This window comes from Ursus arctos, unplaced genomic scaffold (assembly GCF_023065955.2).
Source record: "Ursus arctos isolate Adak ecotype North America unplaced genomic scaffold, UrsArc2.0 scaffold_8, whole genome shotgun sequence".
Taxonomy (NCBI): Eukaryota; Metazoa; Chordata; class Mammalia; order Carnivora; family Ursidae; genus Ursus; species Ursus arctos.
The window spans coordinates 14,474,938-14,497,103 of record NW_026623100.1 but is presented as its reverse complement, the minus strand read 5'-3'; the positions used below and the strand labels follow the sequence as shown (position 1 = coordinate 14,497,103).

At 36.4% G+C, this 22,166-nt stretch overlaps 1 protein-coding gene across 10 annotated transcripts in view; it reads left to right on the top strand.

Annotated features, from left to right (window-relative positions):
* Positions 1-22,166, top strand: part of SRBD1 (S1 RNA binding domain 1) — a 204,617-nt gene that overhangs the window by 149,386 nt on the left and 33,065 nt on the right. For all 10 annotated transcript variants that reach the window (XM_048222530.2, XM_044378251.3, XM_048222527.2 and 7 more), the window contains 2 exons: positions 17,667-17,773; positions 19,052-19,228. In XM_048222530.2, the coding sequence (XP_048078487.1) occupies positions 17,667-17,773; positions 19,052-19,228 (284 nt within the window). The remainder of the gene's footprint in view (positions 1-17,666; positions 17,774-19,051; positions 19,229-22,166) is intronic.

The following is a 22,166-nucleotide window of genomic DNA, read 5'->3' as shown; positions in this document are numbered from 1 at the left end:
TACTTTTATTAAAATCCTTGATCCTTCCTTTTGCTTCATCATCTCCCAGAATTGACTGTGTCTCCTTTTTGCCCACTCCAGCCACCTGACTGACTCTAGACAACTGTCATCTCTCTCAGGCTTTACTGAAAAAGTCTCTTACCAGGACTCCCTGTTTCCACTTTCGTCTGATTTCAGTCCATTTTCTACAGCATGCTTTTTTGAAAATGTGTGTTAGATCCTGTCTCTATCCCCATTGTAGTAAGAATAAAATTCAGACTCTGCCATAGGACCTGCAGATCCTTGTCTGCCTTATCTCTGAATGCTTTTCCTTTTCCCCATTATGTCCTGGCCACACTTGCCTCCTTTCACTTTTGTGAACGTGCTAGCACGTTCCCCTATGAGGACTTTTGCATTTGGTTTTTTGGCCTAGAAATGTTCTTTCTCTGGCTCTTTGCATGGCTGCCTCCTTCTCATTCTTAAAGTGTCAGTTTGAATGTATTTCTTCAAAGAATCAATTACCAATCACTCAAGTAGCTACCTCCATTCCTTGTGACTATCATGTTACTCTATTTATTTCCTTTATAGCATTTATCGCATCATTATTTTTATTTGTTTATTTAATTGTGCGTCCTGTCTGTTTGCTGCTATAATCTCATTAATCAGAATAAGGCCAGGTACAAAGCAGATACTCAGTACGTATTTGTAACAGTCATTGAATGAATAAATTAATAAGTTTTTGTAAGCATTGGAATGTTTATTTTTTATTTTCTTGCTTTGACTCTATTCAAGGCACTTCCAAGCTTCATTTTTAAGCTCATTCAGTTTGTTGGCAGAATTCATTTCCTGGCTGTATGGCTGAGGGCTCCAGCTTTTTGCTGGCTACTGGCTGGAGACCACTTTCAGGTTTTAGAGGCCACCCACAGTTCCTTGCCACACGGGCTTCTTCAGTATTACTGCTTACTTCATCAAGAAATTAGGAGAATCACCTTTCCCCTGTTAACTAACCTGATCATGAGGGTGACATCCTGTCATCTCTGTCATATTCCACTGCTTGGAAGCAAGTCACAGGCCCTGCTCACACTCAAGGGAAGGGGATTATATAAGGAGTGAACACCAGGAGGTGAATCTCAATGAGGGTCTCCTCAGGGTCTCTCTGCCATAGTAATTAATGATAAAGTGTTAGTTTCCTTAAGTGTGACCTGGATCAATGTGATTTTTAAAAAGAGTGAAGCTTACTACTTCTTCACATTGGAATGAGGGACTGCGGTTGCCGCTTGAAATTTTCCATTCAAAATAGTATGTGTTAATTATAAACCATCTCTTATGAACCAAGAGACACTCCTGCCTCAAAGAGAAGGAAAGAAGTTTTGTTAGAATATTAAGAAAGGGGAGGGACATTAAGAAAGTAGAAAAACTTTCATACAAAATGGAAGTAAAAGATGCCTGGATGGTTTAGTCGGTCAAGCATCTGTCTTCAGCTCAGGTCATGATCCCGAGGTCCTGGGATTGAGGCCCAAGTCTGGCTCCCTGCTCAGCAGAGAGCCTGCTTCTCCCTCTCCCGCTACCCTTCCACAGCTTGTGCTCTCTTGCTCTTTCTCTCAAATAAATAAAACCTTCAAAATTAAATTAAATTAAATTAAATGGAAGTAAGTTGCTAATTCACTTTAAAACTCAAATTTATTTAAAATAAACTGTCATTAATAACCTGAGATGTATTCCACCAGAGTAATCCCCTTAGTGGTTTGAAAAATGAATACTATGAATTGTGCTCTGATCCTGCTTGCATAGCTGATCCTGTAAGGGCCAATGTTTAGTTCTTATGTCCTAGAATTCTTTACTTGGTAACATCTGTGTCCCTCTTCTAAATTCTGGAGTTCTCCAATTTGTATTTTCTTTAATTCTGTGACCTAACCCTTGTCCGTGACCCAGTTATTCCTGGGTCAAATGGGTTTGATTTTGCCCAATTCTGCCATGACCCACAGAGATATTTGTGGGAAATGAGTCGTTATACTGCACGAGCCTTAAAGAAAAGATTATGTGTAAATATAACCTATTTTCATATCAAAAGTAGTTCTTCCCCCAAACCCATTAGTTGTATCAAGGTATGTATGTACCTGTATTGGGGTATGCTCTTTGACCTTTCTGGTAGAGGTGCCTAAACACTACTTTTCAGTCATGCTGGTTATGAGATTGACCATGGTAAATGGAGTCCTATGACTGAGTCTCACAAATCTTGATCTGGAAACTGGCAACTCAGGACTTTCTTTCTAAGGGTTTCTTTGCTCTCTTGGTCAAATCTCTCAGCTTCTTTGGTCTCCTTTTATTGTGTGACAGGATGCTGTACTTTAGCTCATGTTCAGAATGGCAGAAACTTAAGTTTAATTCAGTTCCCAAGAAAATAAAGATGTAAGCTTTTCTAATTAATAGCCTCCGGGATTAGTCTATGACAAGGGTCTGTGCTAAAAAGAACTCTTTTTGACCTAGAAACCTACCAGAAACTGTTCACCAGAGGATTTCGTGGCTTGGAGTGAGGGACCCTGTGGCCATGGTCAGTCTTAACATGTCATGGTAGGGCAGCTCAGATTTCATTTTCAGATTTCATCTTCCGAGTCTGCCATTGATGGGTGCCTGTTAAAAACAGTTTCCCCAGAATATGGATTTGGATTGTACTGCTGTAATGCCCTCAGGCAATCCCTTGTTACTGGTATCTCCTTTTATTTTAAGATGACTCTACTTAAACCAAATTCCCAGCTTCAGCAAGAATCCAAAAACAAAACTGCCAGAAATTGGCTCTTAGTTGTCCCTTTATGCAATTAAGTTGTAATTAACTGAGTCCCCACCATGTTCTAAGGAGCATAGTGTTAGGAAGTGGGAATACAGAGAAAAGTCTAACTGGTTAACAGACAAAAAGATCCTCCATTAAACCATTACTCAGGGAAACGCAAACTAGAACAGTAGTAGGATTGAAATCCTGTGTGCCAGGATATAACAATGAATGAAATATATATGTGTGTGTATATATATATGAATAAAATACACACACACAACAAACCTATGTGCAGTAGATGATAAGAAGTACTCTAGATACAAATAAAATAGGAAATGGGAATAAAAGTGGTGTGAAGGATGGAGTTTGGGAGCACTATCTTTACTCCCACTGCAGAAGCCTGGATGTGGGGTGATTGTTCCAGGTTCTTTGGAACTCCTGGGCTCCTTAACCATAGTCATTCAGAGACAGGGGACATGCACACAAAAGGGAACCTTGCCTTACTGTATTAATGCTTTACCCCTGTGGAAATACATGAATGTGGATCCTGTGCTGGTGGTGTTAGCCTCGGGTCTGATTGGGAAAACTTTACTGTCCATAGTATTAATGGACCGGAAGCCAATTCACATATGGCTGCATGTGTGGCCATGTATGAGTCTGTATGTGAATTTTGGGAGACAAAATATATCTTTAGAGCTTATTACTGGAAATATTGACAAGGAACCTAGTTTCTACAATTTGGGGAAGAACAAAACTTTTTTATTACTTTGCATTATCCCCCCCTTTTATTCCTAACCCCTGTCCCCCCTAACAATTTAAACAGTAGGCAGTCAAAATTTCTGTGCACAAGGGTCTTTCTTTTTCTCTAACATACACACACAGACACACACACACACACACACACACACACACACACACACGTTTCAGATCAGATTTTCTACATACTGTTTTACTTTTAAGTTATTAGAAGGGAAATTTCTCTCTTGTGGCTAAATCTTTGCACCCTACATTTTTCTAAAGTCTGCTTTTATGACTAAGCTATAAATCTTTTAAAATAGAGATTTACGGTAGAAATGCTGACTTCTTTGTATTATGTCAGGTCAAAATGTCTAGCTAATTGGTATGCATTTATTCGTGCATATGTCATAAACCAGGATTATGTTTTAGCCCAGGCACTATATGTGACCACACATGGGGCGGATAGGTGTGGTCCAGTTCAGATGTGTTAATGTTTTTCTTTTTTTATGGTAAATTGGGTAGTATGAGACATTGGTTTGGAAAAGCATGTGGGCAAGGCAAGCATTTAGGATTTATGGACCTTTACTTAGCCAGTGTTGCCCTTATCTTTCCTCTACCATAGCGACCTGTATCCACTAGGGGACATAAGAGCACCTACTAGAAGACAAAATTAAAGCCAGACTAGATTAAAATTTTAACACTGGACTAGTATGATAGCAAAGACTCATTTTTTAGCTTCATAATTCATAAAGATGTTATACGTTATGTTTAAGTTTTAATCATCACGGGAAACTTTTTAAGACAGGATCAGTATTTTATGTTAATAATTACGGAATGAGAACTAACAGGCAGTTAACTAGGAAGTTTGTGCTATCTAACTGCATGCATTTGTCATTAAGTTCCTATGTGGTCTACTGAAGTTATGCTGACAGTGATTCCAAATTTGCAAATTACTTTGTCCAAAAAAGAATTCTCTTTTAGGTTCAGGAGGTGAGACATCTGGGGAGAACATCTACCATCAAATTCCAAGGAACCAAAATCAGGAGTAGTCTATATTTTGTATCCCAGCCACCTGCTCCAGCGCTGTGAATCCTGAGACAGATCTGTAGTTAAGGGCATCACTGTTCCCAGCTTAATGATTCAGAAACTTAGGTTGGATTTTTATTTATTTACAGTTCTCTTTCCTTTTCAGATATAATCTACACACAGAAAAGGGCAAAGTGATACAGTGCAATAAGTTTTGACAAATGTGCACTCCACATATATCAAGATGTAGAACATTTCTGTCATCCCAGAAAATTTATTCCTGTCCCTTTCCACACACCCAGATATTTTTGCCACATATAACTTTTGTCTGTTCTAGAATTTAACATAAATGGAATCATACAGTGTGTAGTCTATTGCACCCAGTTCTTCCAATCGGCCTAATGTGCGTGAGATTCATCCACGTTTTTGTGTGTATCAGTAGTTTGTTCTTTTTGTTGCAGAATAGTGTTCCATAATGTGAACATACCACATTTTAATACATTCTCTTATTAATGGACACCTGAGCTCTTCCTAAGTTTTTTGGGTTTTGTTTTGTTTTTTTTACTATTAATGAATAAAACTGCCATGAACATCTTGTACAAGGTTTGGGAGAACATATTTAAAATTTTCGCTTAGGTAAACACTTAGCAGTTGAACTGCTGCAAGTATTTTGAAGCTCTATAATTAGGTAAAAAGCATTTTGTGTTGAAGTCTTTCTCATCTAATATTAATGTAGCTACACTAATCTTTGTATTCCTAATGTTTGCATGGTATTTTTTTTCTCTTTTTACTTCCAACCTTTTTGTTTCTTTATATTTACTGTGTGTCTCTTGTGGAAAGCATAAGTTACATCTTGATTGACAATCTTTGCCTTTTAATAGAAGCATTTACTTCATTAACATTTAGTGTACTAATATGGTTGAATTAAAGTGAACAATTTTGCTGTTTGTTTTCTATATGTCTCATCTCTTTTCTAGCGTCTCCTTCCTTTTCTGTCTTATTTTAAAAGAAATTCAAATAATTTTTAGTTTTCTATTTTAATTCTTTTAGTGACTTTTCACCTGTACTTCTTGGCTTTTTCTTTTTCTTTTTAGTGGTTACTCCAGTTATTATTATTTATGATCTTTTCACAGTCTACTTAGAGTTAATATTATACTACCCCACCACCCTTCATTCTTTGTGTGATTGTTTTCATATATAGACATCACAAAGCATGCTATAATTTTTGCTTTAAATGGTCATATGTCTTTTAAGTTAAATTAGAACATACTCAATTATATATTTATATTTACCATCTGGTATCAATTTTCCTTAGCCTAAAAAAGTTTTTGTAATGCTGGTCTGCTGGCAGTGAGTTCTCATTTATCTCAAAATGCCTTTATTTTTCCTTCTTCTTTGGAAAATACAGAATTTGGTGTTTTTAATTTTGAGTTTTGTTTTTAAAGATTTATTTATTTATTTATTGGAGAGAGAGAGACAGCATGAGCTGGGGCAGGGTTGGGGGGAGCAGAGGAGAGGGAGATGGACAACCAGACTCCCTGCTGAGCATAGAGCCCAATGCAGGGCTCAGTCCCAGGACCCTGAGATCATGAACTGAGCCACCCAGGCACCCCTGAGTTTTGTTTTTTAATGCAGCACCTTAAGGATGTCATTTCTTTGTCTCCTGACCTCTGTTGTCTCTGATAAGAAAGTAGCCATTTCTCCTATTGTTGTTCCTCCCTATTGCAATGTGTCCTTTCTCTCTTCCTGCTTTTACAATTTTCTCTTTATCTTTGTTTTTCCAGCAGTTTGACTATAATATCTATAGATGTGGTTTTCTTCATATTTATCCTTCTTGAGATTCTTCACTGAGCTTCTTCAATCTATACATTATGTTTTACAAAATATTTGGGGAATTTCGATCATGACTTTTTCAAATATTTATTACATAACCTATTCTCTCTTCTTCTCCAATTACACATATTTAGATGTTTGGATATTGTCACATAGGTTACGAAGGCTTTGCTTCCCTCTGCCTCTATTTTATCACTGTGGTTCAGAATAATTTCTGTTGATCTCTCTTGATGTTCCCTTACCCTTTTTCCTGCTCATCTCCAGTCTGCTATTAAACCTATCGAGTAAATTGTTCATTTCAGATACTGTATTCTCAGGTCTGGAATTTCCATTTGGTTATTTATTATAGTTTCCATTTATCTTCTGCTGTTTCCCATCTGTTCATTTATGACCATATTTCCTTTACATCTTGGAGCTGCACAAAAGTTCTTGTCTGCTATTTTCAACATCTTGGTTTATCCTAGGTTGATTTCTATTTATTGATGATTCTCCACCCCCATTCTGTTATGGGACACATTTGCCTGCTTCTTTGTATGTCTAGTTCTTTTTTAATGTGTAATGGACATTGTGATGTTATTGAGATTGCAAATTTTATTGTCTTCTTTTAAATAGTGTTGAATTTTATTCCAGCAGTTAATTTTATGTCAGGTCAGATTGAATCTTGTAAGGAGTGTTTTCTGGTTTTGTTTTTTTTTTAAAGATTTTTATTTATTTGACAGAGATAGAGACAGCCAGTGAGAGAGGGAACACAAGCAGGGGGAGTGGGAGAGGAAGAAGCAGGCTCCCAGCGGAAGAGCCTGACATGGGGCTCGATCCCAGAACTCAGGGACCACGTCCTGAGCCGAAGGCAGACGCTTAACGACTGAGCCACCCAGGCGCCCCTCTGGTGTTTTTTTTTTTTTTTTTCTTTAGTAAACTTTTTAAAATAAACTTTTTAAAAACTTTATTTCTAGTACAGTTTTTAGGTTCATACGAAAATTGAATGGAATGACAGAGTTTTCATAATGCACAGTCTTCCTCACTATCAACTTCCTGCACCAAAGTAATACATTTGTTACAATTGACACATTAATATTACCCATAGTCCATAGTTTATATGAAGCTTCTCTCTTGGTATTATGTATTCTGTGGGTCTTGACAACTATATAATGACATGTATCCACCACTATAGTATACAAAACAATTTTACTGCCTAAAAATCCTCTCTGCTGTGCTGATTCCTCCCTCCTTCCCTAGGAATCACTGATCTTTATAATATTTCCATAGTTTTGCCTTTTCCATAATTTAGTAGAGGTGGAAGCATAGAATGTGTAGCCTTTTTAGATTGGCTTCTTTCACATGGTAATATGCATTTAAGGTTCCTCTATATCTTTTCATGGCTTGATAGTGCATTTCTCTCTAGTGCTGAAAAACAATTTATTTATCCATTCACCTCCTGAAAAACATCTTGGTTGCTTTCAAGTTTTGACAGACGGTCCTCTACTTAAAATGGTTTGACTTTTCGATTTTTCAGCTTTAAGGTGATGTGAAAGCAATGAGCGTTCAGTAAAAACCATACTTTGAATTTGAGTTTTCATCTTTTCCTTGGCTAGTAATATGTGGTATGATGCTCTGATGCTCTCTCATGATGCTGCAGCAAGCCACAGCTCCCAGTTAGCCATATGAGCATGAGGGTAAACCATTGATGCTTATAACCAGTCTGTACCCATACAGCCATTCTGTTTTTTACTTTCAGAACTGTATTCAATGAATTATAGGAGGTATTTCATACTTTATTATCAAATAGTCTTTGTGTTAGATGATTTAGCCCAGCTGTAAGTGTTCTGAGCGTCTTTAAGGTAGGCTAGGTAAAGCTATCATGTTTAATAGGTTAGTAGTATTAAATGCACTTTTGACCCAATGATATTTTCAACTTCCAGTGAGCTTATCAGGATATCCCCATTATAAGTCAAGGAAGAGCTGTATGAATAAAGCTACTTCTGTCTTCTGAAGGAGATTGAAAAGAATTGGTATAATTTCTTCCTCAAATGTTTGGTAGAATACACCAGTGAACCCATCTGGAAAAGAATTATTTAGTAAACATTGTTAGAATGGCTGTAGAGTTGCCCCTACTCTAAGACTAGACTAGCCCCACTTCTAAGGCCTGTCCTTTCTGGGGTGTCAGCGGAGTATCTGGATATTCAGTGAGGTCTCCCCACTGATTCTGGTAGGGACATTCTATGTCTCCGAGCTCTGCACATTTTCAGGAGTCTCTGTATAGCCCCCAAACTCCCAAACAGCTGTTTTCTGCCTGGTCTTGTAGAGTCTTGTCCTGGTGCCCTGGGTATATGCAGCTTAGTCTTTAGATAAATACTTTCAGAGTCTTGTACAAATTTCTGGAGTTCGGCTCTTTAAAGCTCCATTCTCTCTGGTATCCCACTCTTAAAATTCCAGTTACTTCAGCTGTTCCAAACTCTAATCTTTGCTTTCCCAGTTCAGTGAGATGGATGTGCTCTGCTGGCCACCTCCCTGTGCCACAGTCTATAAAGTGTCTTCAGACAGACCGTGGACAACTGTGGGACTCATCTCACGTAATTCCCCTCTCTCTCGAATCATAATCCTGCACTGCCTATTGTCTAACGCCTAAAATTAGCTGCCAAATATATTATGCCCAGCTTTATAATTGTTTATGGTGGGAAAAATACTCTGGTACCAATCACTCAATTACAGCTGAGAGCAGAAGTCTCGTTTGTTTGTTTTTTTTCCCCAAAAATGTCTTTGACCAGGTGTTAAGTGCACATATGTAGGAAAAGATTCCATCAGGCCTAGCACAGAAAAGCTGCTGGAGCTTTGTGAGCTGAATGGAGATTCCAGAGGTTATACAGTGCCCTGGAAACAGGAGTTCTGGCCATCCAGAGTGGGAAGAACCCATTGAATAACTATAGGCACTCCTTTGAGATTCCTAGAAGATCCATGCCTTAGGAGTGGGGGCTACTCTATCCCCAGAGTCAGGGTGGAAGGTTGGGTTTTAAAAATTAGTTTCCACTTGTCTTGTGCAGAACAAAGAAAACTGGCATTGTTCAGGGATCTTTCTGTTAAGTTGGCTTGAATAAATTGGTTTACATTAAATAGTGTAAGTTAATGCCAACTGGGTGCCTAAATATAGAGTTAGCACTAAAAGTCTTCAGCATACCTTCCCTGTGACTTATTAAAGGAGGAGGATTTACAAAGAGAATCTCTTCCTGTGTTGTTTTTCCCCCCTATCATGACCACTGGCCATACTTTATGTTTCCAGATCTGGAAAAATCCCTCCAGTGCTGAAAGACTAATACCCTTTGTCATCTTAATTCCCAGGGCCCCATAAGCACAATGAATTGTTCACTGTATAATTTATACATTTAAAAAAATTAAAATGTTCTGCTAGTATTAAAAATATTTGTTTTTAAAAGAATATGAGGAAATATTTTAAAGCCTTTTATCAAGAGTATTTGTCTCACTACATGTAAGTATCTGTGATCTCGTAGAACTAGAACGCCTAGGTTTTTAGAAGGTTGAATACAGTATTTCTATGATAGTAAACATTGTCTGAGTCTTAAAGGGAGTATGCTGCATACTGGATTTGAAATAGGAGAGGAGGCAAAGCACATACTCTGTTTTCTGAAATGTTTCCATTCTTCTATCAGTTCTGTCTTTCACGGGTCATCTAACACACGCTCCCCTGGATGACTCTTAAACTGTCACATGTCAAAGAAAAGTAGATGCAAGATAAGGAAATCAACTTGCATTATTTGAAGTTGGCTAGACTTTCCCTATGAAGCTTTTTTGCATCTTTAATTTCTAACTGCATTTTATATTTCTACAATAGTAAAGGACAGGAAGAGCCATGAGTGAATGATAATTTCTGAAGAAAATACTCAAGAATATTTCATGGAGAAACCACTTGGGAATAAATTTAAAGTTTAATGTAGAATATGCAATGTGCAGTTTCATTGCTATAGAAGCTGTAGTCCACAGACAAGGTTTCATCTGGAAGGACTTTTTAAAAATAGTTGTGAGATAATTTTAGTGCTTTGGGACCAAAAAAAAAAAAAAAAAAAAAAAGAGCAGTTTGAATCAGCAATTCTTCAGAAGTTTGTGGTAGAGTAATAATAAAAATGTGGATTCTGACCTCAAAAAAGCTGACTAGCATGAATGAGTGCTTATATTCCTTTTTAAAAATCTCATAAATTTTAGGTAAAAATGTAATGGCCCAAACAATATTTCTTTGAATTTGAAACAGACTGTTTATACAATTCAAATAACTTGTCTAAAAATTCAGTTAGATAACTTCTTTAAAAATGGAGCTAATATTTTTCTGGCATCAAGTCCTTGACAATTAGCACAGTCAGTCCTGGGGTTCTCTTGCCTCTTCTACTCATGACTACCAGAAGGGTGGTGCATGTCATCTCAGCTTTCAGCAGATAAAAACTGGATTTCTTAAAGACATGGACTTCATATGCTTTTTCCCATACTCTCAACACCCAGCACGGCTAGCACAGTGCCTGGTACATGATGGTTGCTTAGAAAATGTTTTCGGAATGACAAAATCAATGCCTCTACTTTAATGCCAAAGACATTATAATGGGGACAATATGGAAATTTGTTCATTATTTCCTCCCCTAAACATAGGTGACTTGTATTTTTAGAATATGGTATTAACTCTTTAGTACTTTCCTAAGCAAAAAGCTGGGGAAGAATGTAGGCAAAATTCAGAATTATAGATCATAGCAGTTCTTGCAGAAATTTTTCTTACAGGGGCACCTGAGTGGCTCAGTTGGTTAAGTGTCTGCCTTCGGCTGAGGTCATGATCCCAGGGTCCAGGGATCAAGCCCCGAATTGGGCTCCCTGCTCAACGGGGAGCCTGCTTCTCTCTCTGCCTCTGCCTGCCACTCTGCCTACTTATGCTCTCTTGCTCTCTCTCTCAAATAATTAATAAATTCTTAAAAAAAAAAAAAAAGGAATTTTTCTTACATAAGTCTACTGGCTAGAGGAATTTAAAAAATATTTGAACTCCATAGGTTATTTGGGACCTTTTATCTTGCAGGGCATTTTGGTAGAATAGCTGTTCTAATTTATATGTTTTAATGACTTCATAATAATAGTTCACATTGGTGACTGTTCCATGATTTATTTGTATCAGTCCCCTGAGAGTATATTTTTAGATTGCACGTGTGTGCACACACACACATGCAACACACATCATACCTTTGAACATATCTTTCTATTCCCTTAGAACAAATTCTTACATGTGAAGATGCTACATTATATTATATACACTTCTTGTACCATTATTATAAGGATTAAATTAGATAATATTATAAAAGCCTTATAACAATGCTCGACAGTAAAATCTCAAGGGTTTTTGGTAGTAAGTTTATTGCTGGTTGTTTTTATTGTCTTAGTCTTCCCACTAGATCTTGAGTCCCTTGATAAAATAACTGCTGCAGTTAGAAAAACATCAGAGGGGCGCCTGGGTGGCACAGCGGTTAAGCGTCTGCTTTTGGCTCAGGGCGTGATCCTGGCGTTATGGGATCGAGCCCCACATCAGGCTCCTCCGCTATGAGCCTGCTTCCTCTCCCACTCCCCCTGCCTGTGTTCCCTCTCTCGCTGGCTGTCTCTAACTCTGTCGAATAAATAAATAAAATCTTTAAAAAAAAGAAAAGAAAAACATCAGAGATCCCAACTCCAAGTGGCTTGAACAATGAGTAAATTTATTATTCTTTATTGAATAGTAAGGACATTTCATGACAGGAAGGTCAAAGGTGGGATGAGTTCAGAACTGGCTAATACAAAATCTCAAGAGTATCATGAAGAACTAAATTGTGGCCGTGTGTGCTACCTGCCATCCTCAGTGAGTCACCTTTGTCCTCAGGCCAGGCCTAGTCACTGATACAGTGCTTCCCCTGACTCCAGTAGTCATATTTGAATGAAAAGAAGAAAAGATCCAGCTCTTCATAAGGGTCTATATTTAACCTCTTTTAACCTCTCAGTAAGGAAGGCTTTTCCTAAAGCCCCCAGCAGATTCACCCTCATATTTCATTTGCCATCATTGAATAAGTAGAATGGGACCACCAAGATTGGCTTAGACCATTATTTTTTGTAACTTTTGATCATGATACACAGTAGGAAATACATTTTATACCATGACTAAGATACCCATCACCCATATATTTGTGTATATGTATATCTTTCACAATTAAACATAATTCAAAATAAAAGCATCTCCAAATAATGCCCATATACATGATAAAGTTAAATACTATTTTATTTATAATTAAATGTTTTAACCCTCAAATACAAAAAAAAATTAGGAAGATTTAATTCAATGTATAGTTACAAGGTTCATGAATTTGTTCCAGTCTAGAATATATGAGGACAGTGAGCATATATGATACACTATTGAGCCTATTCTTTTAAATTTTGATTGAATCAAAATTAAAAATACTTTTGCACATTAATAGGTCACTGTGAGTGGTAAAATAATCTTAGTCATAATTCATACAGACAAGACTCCTGAGTGAATTTTATACTCAAGGAGTTGGGATATACAGTGCTGGCATATCAGGGGTTAGGATCATTGGGAACCATTTTGGAAGCTGCCCAGCACAGAATATAAAAAGGTAAGACAACTAAATGCAGTGTGTGATCCTGGGTTGAATTTTGGATGGGGAAGAAAAAATGCTGTAAAGTAGAATTGGGATAATTGATGAAATTTGAGTATGGGCTATACATTAGATAATATTACATGGATGATAACTTTTCTACAGAAGCTTTGATTATTCTATTTTGATCTTTTTCTAAATAATTCAAATAATAATTTAATTTATAAATGTCACTGGATAAAAAGATCAATGTACAAAAAGAAATTGCAGTTCATGCTAGCTGAAAAATCATAAAGGAAATAAATAAAAATATTTACAAAGCAAAACATACCACATACCTAGAAATAAATTAAACAAAGATATTCAAGACCTCTACAATTAAACTATAGTGGTATGTAAGACGATGTCTTTGTTATTTGGAAATATACACTGAAATATTTATTTGAAGGAAAGCTAAGAAGATTCCTTGCAAGCTTTTTTCTGAATTTGAGATTACTTCAGAATATTAAGTTTAAAAATGCCAAAAGAGAGTTTTTCACCTGAAAAAAAAATATGTACTTGGCTCTTGAGTTCACATATACTAAATGCATCATATGTATATCATGGTGTTTAATCCTTCTAATATACTGTTGGATTTTTGTTTGCTAGTATTTTGTTGAGGATATTTGTACCTATCTTCACAGGGAATATTTGTCTATAGTTTTCTTTCCTGATGTTATCTTTGTTTGGCTTTTACTTCAGGGTAATGTTGACCTCATGAGTTCGGAAGCGTTTCCTTCTCTTCTATTTTCTGGAAGAGTTTGAGAAGGATTAGTGTTAATTCTTTTTAAATGTTTGGTAGAATTCATCAAGCTCTGGTCCTAGACTCTTCTTTATTAGGAGATTTTTGGTTACTGATTGAATCTCTTGTTGTAAGTCTGTTCAGATTTCGTTTCTTCTTGAGCCCATTTTTGGCAATTACTCTGTTTCTAGGAATTTGTCCATTTTTTATTCCTTTGCAGTTTATATTGAAAAGAATGCATTTTTACATTGTATAAATACATATAATTCAGTTTTATATGAAGTTATATTTAAACTATACAAAATAAACCTGTCATAAAACTGCCTTCCGTTGCCTTGCATATCTGACCTAAAATACATTTTTCATGCTGATATTTTGAGCATTCCAGTTGCTTCACAGCCTTACCAATACTTGATATTTTCAATCTTTTGCGTTTTAGCCATTTTGGTAGGGATATTCCAAGTGTTTTTGTTTGGTTTTTAATTTTGCAGGTTTTGTACTGTCATCTATAAGAACATTACTATCAACAATACATCTGGGGTCAAACATTTTTATTGTTTTGTGTATTTGTAAATCGTTTTTAAATTAAGTTTATTTTCAAGTCTTAGAGTTATTTTTTTCTATTTAAAATGTGCCTCGAGTCAGATTGAATAGAGTTAGCACTTTCTTTCCTTTTTGTCACTGTTAACACTTACAAATCTGGTAATGAGCTTGCTTCATTATTCTCTTTCTTCAAAGTTTACAGTGAGTCTTTTTTTTTTTTTACGGTTTATTTATGTATTTATTTGAGAGAAAGAGAGAGTGCAGGGTGGAAGGGACAGAGGGAGAGGGAGAGAGACAATCTAAAGCAGACTCCTTGCTGAGCATGGAGCCTGATGTGGGGCTTGATCTCTCAATCCTGAGATCATGACCTGAGTCAAAATCAAGAGTCAGACACTCAACCGACTGAGCCACCTGGGCGCCCTGAAGTTTATAATGATTCTTAAGGTCAACTTGTGCTAACTCAGTTAAAATATTGCTGTAATTTGAAAAATATTATAATCAATACATCCTTTCTGAAAAAGACACTGAAAGTTTATAACTAAACTTCGTTGTAAGAATCAGAGCTTCGCCATCGATGATAAACTTCTCAACTTTTTTTGATATTTTGCTTCATAAATCTGTAAAGTTACTCTTTAACCTCTCCATCAATCAGTGACCATCATTTTATCAGAAGATCCAATGAGATTTCCATGAACAAAAAACATGTTCCTGGCCAATTTATGTATTCCTCTCACATGATACTCTCAATTGGTTGCATTATTTATTGCACTGTTCATTCCATGTTGAGAGTACGTACAACGTACTTGATGTGGTCTATTTCTTTCTTGACTTTTTTATGGCGGTGGCAAGCCACCAAATTAACTTTACGACCCTCTTATCGGTCAGAACCCTCAGTTTGAAAACCACTGATTTTACTGTTATTATCATCTGCTGGAGTAGAGCCAGCCTCCCCAAATCATATGGCCTTCCAGAGGTGGGGTAGGTGCATGAAACACAGCCAGGCTTCTGTTGGGAAGGAGGAAAAGAAGGTTGGAGGCTAGAGGTAGGATAGGCAACCAAGACTGTCCAGCTACAGGGACTGCTTACTACTTACTTAGCTATCCCAAGCGTCTGTGTGATTTGACATATGTGGAGTTGTTTGCCTTTATTCTAATGGCTCCCAACTATTACTTTTAGTTTTGTCTATTTGTTCATAGTTTTGTCTCTTTCCTCAGATATTTTTCTTGTTGCTATCATTGTGCTTGCCACTACGTTGTCCACCGTCTCCTACCCTCTCATTTTTAAAAGCCCCCTTTTCATTTTACTGCTTCTCATCTACTTACACCAAGAAAAGATTATCTAGCTTCTTAAATGCTGCGGCTCAAAAGAAATGAGGCTCTTGGGGCACCTGGATGGCACAGTCCATTGAGTGACCAACTCTTGATTTCAGCTCAGGTCATGATCTCAGGGTTGTGAGATTGGGCTCCATGTCAGGCTCCACACTCAGCGCAGAGTCTGCTTGGGTTTCTCTCTCTCTGTACCCCCCCCCCCCAATAATAAAATCTTTTTAAGAAAAAGTAATCAGGTTCTCAGCAAGGTCTTAGGTTTTTCTTCATGATCCTTTTCATGATTATGTTTGCTTGTTAGGATTTTTTAAATTATGTCCGTGGTTTTTAGCTGTGGCCTAAATAACCAACTAGGTTATCTCTGAAATATGAAAGTACTCCTGCACCCTTCAGTCTTTCAGAACAAAACTTCTACTCTAATTAAAAGATAATAACATAATCACGTACGTAGGGACTCTGTTTACTATATGGTTTCCCTGGGAGTTTAAGGTTATCAAACCTAACCTTGTTTTCTTGAGACACATGGAGAGGGATGCTGACCCACAGTTTCACATCTGGGAACAACAAGTAGAGGATCTTTAATTTTAGAATTATGAATAACATCAAGTATATTATGAGGTACTCATCAGCCAACAAATATTTACTTTCAAATACTGTATTTTATAAATTCTAAGATGCATTTTCTTAAATTTTAACATCTCTGAAATCAGGAAGCTTCTTAACAATTAACGGTGTCTTACAGTTGCTGTTGGCCCCGTGGCAAATCATGGTGTAGTTTCTGTGTGGACTTGATTGTTAATCTTGGAGTCATGACTGAACTGCAAACCCTTCACTGTTTTAGTCAACAAACATCATGGTGTAGTTTCTGTGTGGACTTGATTGTTAATCTTGGAGTCATGACTGAACTGCAAACCCTTCACTGTTTTAGTCAACAAACTGTTGAACGATAAAACATTTAAGGACCTTTAAGGAAAGAATAGTTTTGTTGTTGTCCAAAATCTCTTCTGTTGATACTTTCTGTTAAGATTAAGAGAGAACAACTATCAAAGCTTACAGAATGAGCATCGGAAGCTTTAAAGAAAATCTCGGAGACTAGACTATTACTCTCTCAGGAAATGCTACATTGCCTAGGATCTTAAGAGTGTAAAGGACAATACTGAATGGAAACACTTGGACATCTAAGACTCTGAGTAAAAAAAGTAGACCAGAAGAGTTGAATGCTGAATGTGAAGAAATTTTAGGAATACCTTAACCAGTTTAGATTGCTTATATTTCCCTTTTTATCTATGCATGATGGATGATTTAAGAACTTTCTAAATAAGTCTGAAAGAATTCTTTCAATATTTAAAAAATAAAAATTTCAAGTAATAAAGCATTGTGTCATAATTTAATAGGCAGTGTATTTCTTTCTTAGTGGTACATAAAATAACAGTGCATCTTACAAGCAATAGTATCTTCAATGGGATGAAACATGGGACTTTGATTTACTGTCAGACTTACTATTAGTGTACTGCTTCCTACTATAATTTACTCTCTCTTCTCTTAAGAAGAACTAAGGGATAATATACACATGTAAGTGAAGATAACACTGCCAGGCACTGTGTGAATGATGGAGACCAGTATGTCTCAAAGTGTGTTCCTGGAACCAGCAGCAAAAGCTTAATCGAATGCAAATTCTCAGGCACCCCCCCCCCCAGACCTACTGAGTCAGAAACTCTGGATATGGGGCCTGGCAGCCTGTGTTTTAACAAGCCCTACAGGTGATTTTGAGGGCAAACTAAGGTTTGAGAACCACTGCTCTGATAGAATTCTGGGACAGCAAAAACTCCTGGTGCTGTATATTGAAGTTAGGTGTATGAGTGATTTAGAGAGTAAGAAAACAGATTCCTTAAGTTCAGCTCAATTCCATACTAACCGTATGTTTAAGAAAAATGAAAAAATTTAATATGCTCTGTCTCCAGCCAGCTACCAGTAATGTAGGTATGTAATGGAATTGTCCAAAAACTGCATGTCCTTCACTTTGGGTTGACATTTGATCTTTGTCTTTGTAGCACGATGTATCTCAGACTTTACTCAAGGCAACACTGGACAGTGTTGTCGAAGAATGTGTCAGCTTTGTGGGAGTGGATATTAACATCTGTTCAGAAGTTTTGTTAAGGTGAGACAAGAGGTCTGTGGCTGAAGATCACAGAATCTTAAGTTTAACTGACTGTTCAGTTCAAATTTAGCTAAAATAAGGAGACATGTGTAAAGTTGTCAAGTATAGAAAATCTACGAGTTCTTACATTGCTTGAGCTAATCAGTTTGAGGGGAAGACATCATTTAAGAAAAGAATTGTAACAATTCAAATTATCGTTTTTAATACTGCAAATCTAAAGTGAAGAACATATGGTAACCATTGAGTGTATTAGTGTTGTTAATAGAATTTAAATAAGGTTAACATGGAAAAGAGCTGTAGGTATTTTTCACTAGTTCAGTCTCATGCATACATCTGTCAAAGCTGGCAGTAACCAAAAGATAAATTCTGAGGGTTCAGGGTATGGTTACCATATTTTCACCTTGATTCTGCAAGTCACATATCAAAATCCTTATCGTACGATAATCACACCTTATATACTCTGTCCTGTTTTACCATGGTTTTAGAAGAACTGTTTTTTTCATTCATAGTTTTGCATTTATTACATAAGTCTGCTGATGCAGCATGAAATTCTGGACCTCTGTTAAAGATCTGGACTCTTTTGCTTTGAGACTAGTGTAGCAGAAAATATTCTTTACATTTTAAGGTGTTGTTTTTCTACCACAGCTACAAACATTCCATAATTTCATGTATGGAATTCAATAATAGAATTAAAAATCTCAAATTATAGTTTCTAAATTAACACCAAGCAAACTACCTAATAATATGGTTTTTATATTTTTATACTAACCATGACATTCATGGATAAGTACTTTTCTGTAGTTCAAGTCTTTAAGTTAATGAGAACAGGCTGATAAAAAAAAAAATAGGGTAGTACAATGCAACTGTAGCTGTTGTAACTTTTGCTGCTAACTCACTTTGTAAACTAAACAGGAATAGGCAGAATTATTACTTGATTCAGAAATACAAGAAATGTGAATAATATAGAACTGTGAGGAACAGTTCTTTTTCTTGTACCAGTGTTAACCAGTTTACCAGCATCTTTATGACAGCTCCTGGCTTTATCATTACTCTGCATTCTCTTGTCCTTGTCTCCTCTTGGACAGCTCTGTCCCCTTTGTCTCTTTTATTTAACTCCCTTTTGGATTAACAACTTAGAGCCATATAACAGTATGTAACTGTGATTGTTTTTATGATCCAGATGCTTTATATCATTGACTTTTCAGATGAGGTCTTTTCTTTGAATATTATTAGAACTATTGTGTCTGCCACATTACTCATTTCATTTGTTTTTTCTAGGCATATTGCAGGACTCAATGCGAACCGAGCCAAAAATATTATTGAATGGCGAGAGAAAAATGGGCCCTTCATCAATCGAGAACAGCTAAAGAAAGTGAAAGGTCTGGGTCCAAAATCTTTCCAACAGTGTGCTGGCTTCATCAGAATCAACCAGGATTATGTTCGAACATTTTGCAGGTGATTAGTAAAGTGTCCACTCTGGGTTCTATTATCAATCTCCTCTTTTACTGTTGCCCCTCCTGCTCACTGGCCTCAATCCTAGGTGTCCATTTGTTCATTCTTTCCTTCAACATGTGTTGACTCGCTAATCTTTGCTAGCTAGGTAGGCACTGGGAATCCAGCAGTGAACAAATCAACAATTCCCTGCTCTCACGAAGTTAAATTTTAATATGTGAGACAAATAATAAATAAACTAGTAAAATAAATAGTTTCAGATGTAGTAAATTATACAAATTAAAACAGAGAGATGTGACACTGTCTTGGGGAACACTATGAGTTTGTTACGCTTTATATGAATTATTCACTGAAAAGTTATTTGAGCCAAATTTTAAATGAAATGAAGGAGCTAAGCACACAGGGATTGGAAGGAAAGCATTGTAGGCAGAGCATACAGTACGTGTGCAGGGTCCCAAGCATGACCAAATGTGGTGTATTCAGGAAATGAAACTAAGGCCAGTGTGATTGGAACATCACAAGTAGGATTTGTACAAGATGAAGTGACACAGAGGACTTCACAATGGCCACTTTACATTGACAGCTGTTTCCCTAAGTGTAGTTGGGCCTCCCCACTCCCTCCTCCCTGAAAACTGACCAAAGAATAATTATCAGTTGTGTAGATTAAGAACTAAATTCTTGCCCTTAATTTCTAATCCTGGTAGCACAAAAGCAAAGAAATTGGGTGAATTCCTAGCATTTAACATCATGAAACAATAGTGTTTTTTTTTTAAGATTTATTTACTTATTTTAGAGAGAGAGAGTGGGAGTGGGGGGAAGGGCAGTGGGCGAGGGAGAGAGAGAATCTCAAGCAGACTCCCTTCTGAGCATGGAGCCCAATGCGGAGCTCAGTCCCAGGACCCCAAGATCATGACCTGAGCCAAAATCAAGAGTTGGCTGCTTAACCGACCAAGCCACCCAGGCATCCCGAAAGAGTAGTTTCTGTGTATTTGCTACTTTGGGACTAACTGTTTCATTCATATTTTTTTTTCTTTTGACAAAGCTATAATAAAGGTAATATGGAAAAATAATCTTTATTCTGCAAAAGACTAATAAGGGAAAACCAGCCCTGCTGGATGATAATAATAATAATAATATAAAATTATAGTTGTATAATCATTCAGTTTTGATGTAGAACTGGAGGAGAATAGAGTCTGAAATTCACCAAAACATAGGCAGAACTTAGTTTATGATAAAGGAGAAGTTTCAAACAGTGGGGAAAATTGATTAGCTATCCAACAAGTAGTATTATGACAACTGGAAGGAATTGGATATGCATAGGGGAAGCTATACTTCCACCTCATATCTTATACCCAAATAAAACCCAGATGGATCATAGACTTAATAGAAGAAGTGACACTGTGAAAGTACCAGAAGAAAACATGGGTAAGTTTTGCAGAACATTGGAGTGGTAGAAGGCCTTTTCTAAGTAGACGACAAAGCCTAGAAGCCAGAAATGAAAAACAATGGAGGATAAAATAATCCCATGTTTCTTAGTTTATGTTTTTTGAACACTTGGTTAGAAAATTCATGCAATATACAAAAGAATAAAATGAAAAGTAAAGGGCACCTCAACCTCTCATTTCAAAATAGTTTCTTACATACTGCTTTCTGAAAGTAAATTTATACTTAGATCAGTTTGGATGTTTATTATATAAAAATGCATACAGAAGGGATTGTGCTGTCCAACTATTTGAAACTTGCTTTATTTGTTTCAGTAATATATCTAGTACTTCTTTCCACATATTACATATAGATGTTTATCATTATATACAATGTCTGCATAATATTTAATTTATGGGTAGACCATAACCTAATGTAATCAGTGCCCTATTGGTGAACATTTGGGTTGTTTTTAAAGCCTTATGTTTTTTCAACTAATAATGAAGTACTTGAAAATTCATGACTGTTACATCTTCTTGATAGATCATACCTATATTCAGAATGGACTACTGCTGTCTCATTGAGTGTTTTTTGCTTTGAAATCTGTTTTGTTTGTTAGCAGTGTTGCTACATTTGCCTTTTCAGTATGTTTGGTGTTTTTTTTTTTTTTGAACTTTCTATGACATTTAATTTTTGATATGACTCTTATAGACCAGTAGATTTCATGGTTTTGTTCAACTTTATATTCCTACCTTCACATTTATTACGTTTATTGATGTGTTTGCACTTAATCTTATATCTATTATATATTTTCTCATCATCATGCTTTCTGATTTCCTTTCATGCTGTTTGTTGGATTTCTCAGCTAACAAGTTTTCCCACCTCATTTTTATCTCCCCTTAGTGATTTCAAGTTGTATGTCTTTTTCTGGTGATTATCCTTAAGTGTCGCTTAGCCTGGCCTCTGCAGTTAACAGGTGTCTCTGTCCTCCTCCTGGAGAAGACTAACACCTAAGGACTTTTCCCAGCCTTCTTCCCTTCAACTGTATGTTGCATGAGGAGATGACCTAGGATTTTAATTTTAGTTTCAGACTGTCCTTAATATATGTTTCCATAATTCATGAGCAGTCAATAAGTTTTTATAGTCTTTTTGCTCATCACTGTTTCTTGTAGCCCACATTATCACTTTTCTTGAATTTGTTGTTTTTGTTGGAGTATATTCTTAAGAAATTCTTTTCAGAGAGTGTATATTATCTGGGTTCTACTTTAGTCCTTACAAGTCTCAAAATGATTTTAATTTGCCCTCTTACGTGAATGCTAGTTTGGTGAGGTATGTGATTCTAGATTTAAAATCATTTTTTCTCAGAACTTTTAAGATACTGGTTCACTGTGTTCTGGCAACTGATGTTTATCAATGAGAAATCTGATGCCAGTCTGATTCTAGTTCCTTTTGAGGTAATCTGTTTTAAATTTCTCTCTTGATTCTTAAATCATATTCTAAAGTTGCCCCATAATACGTC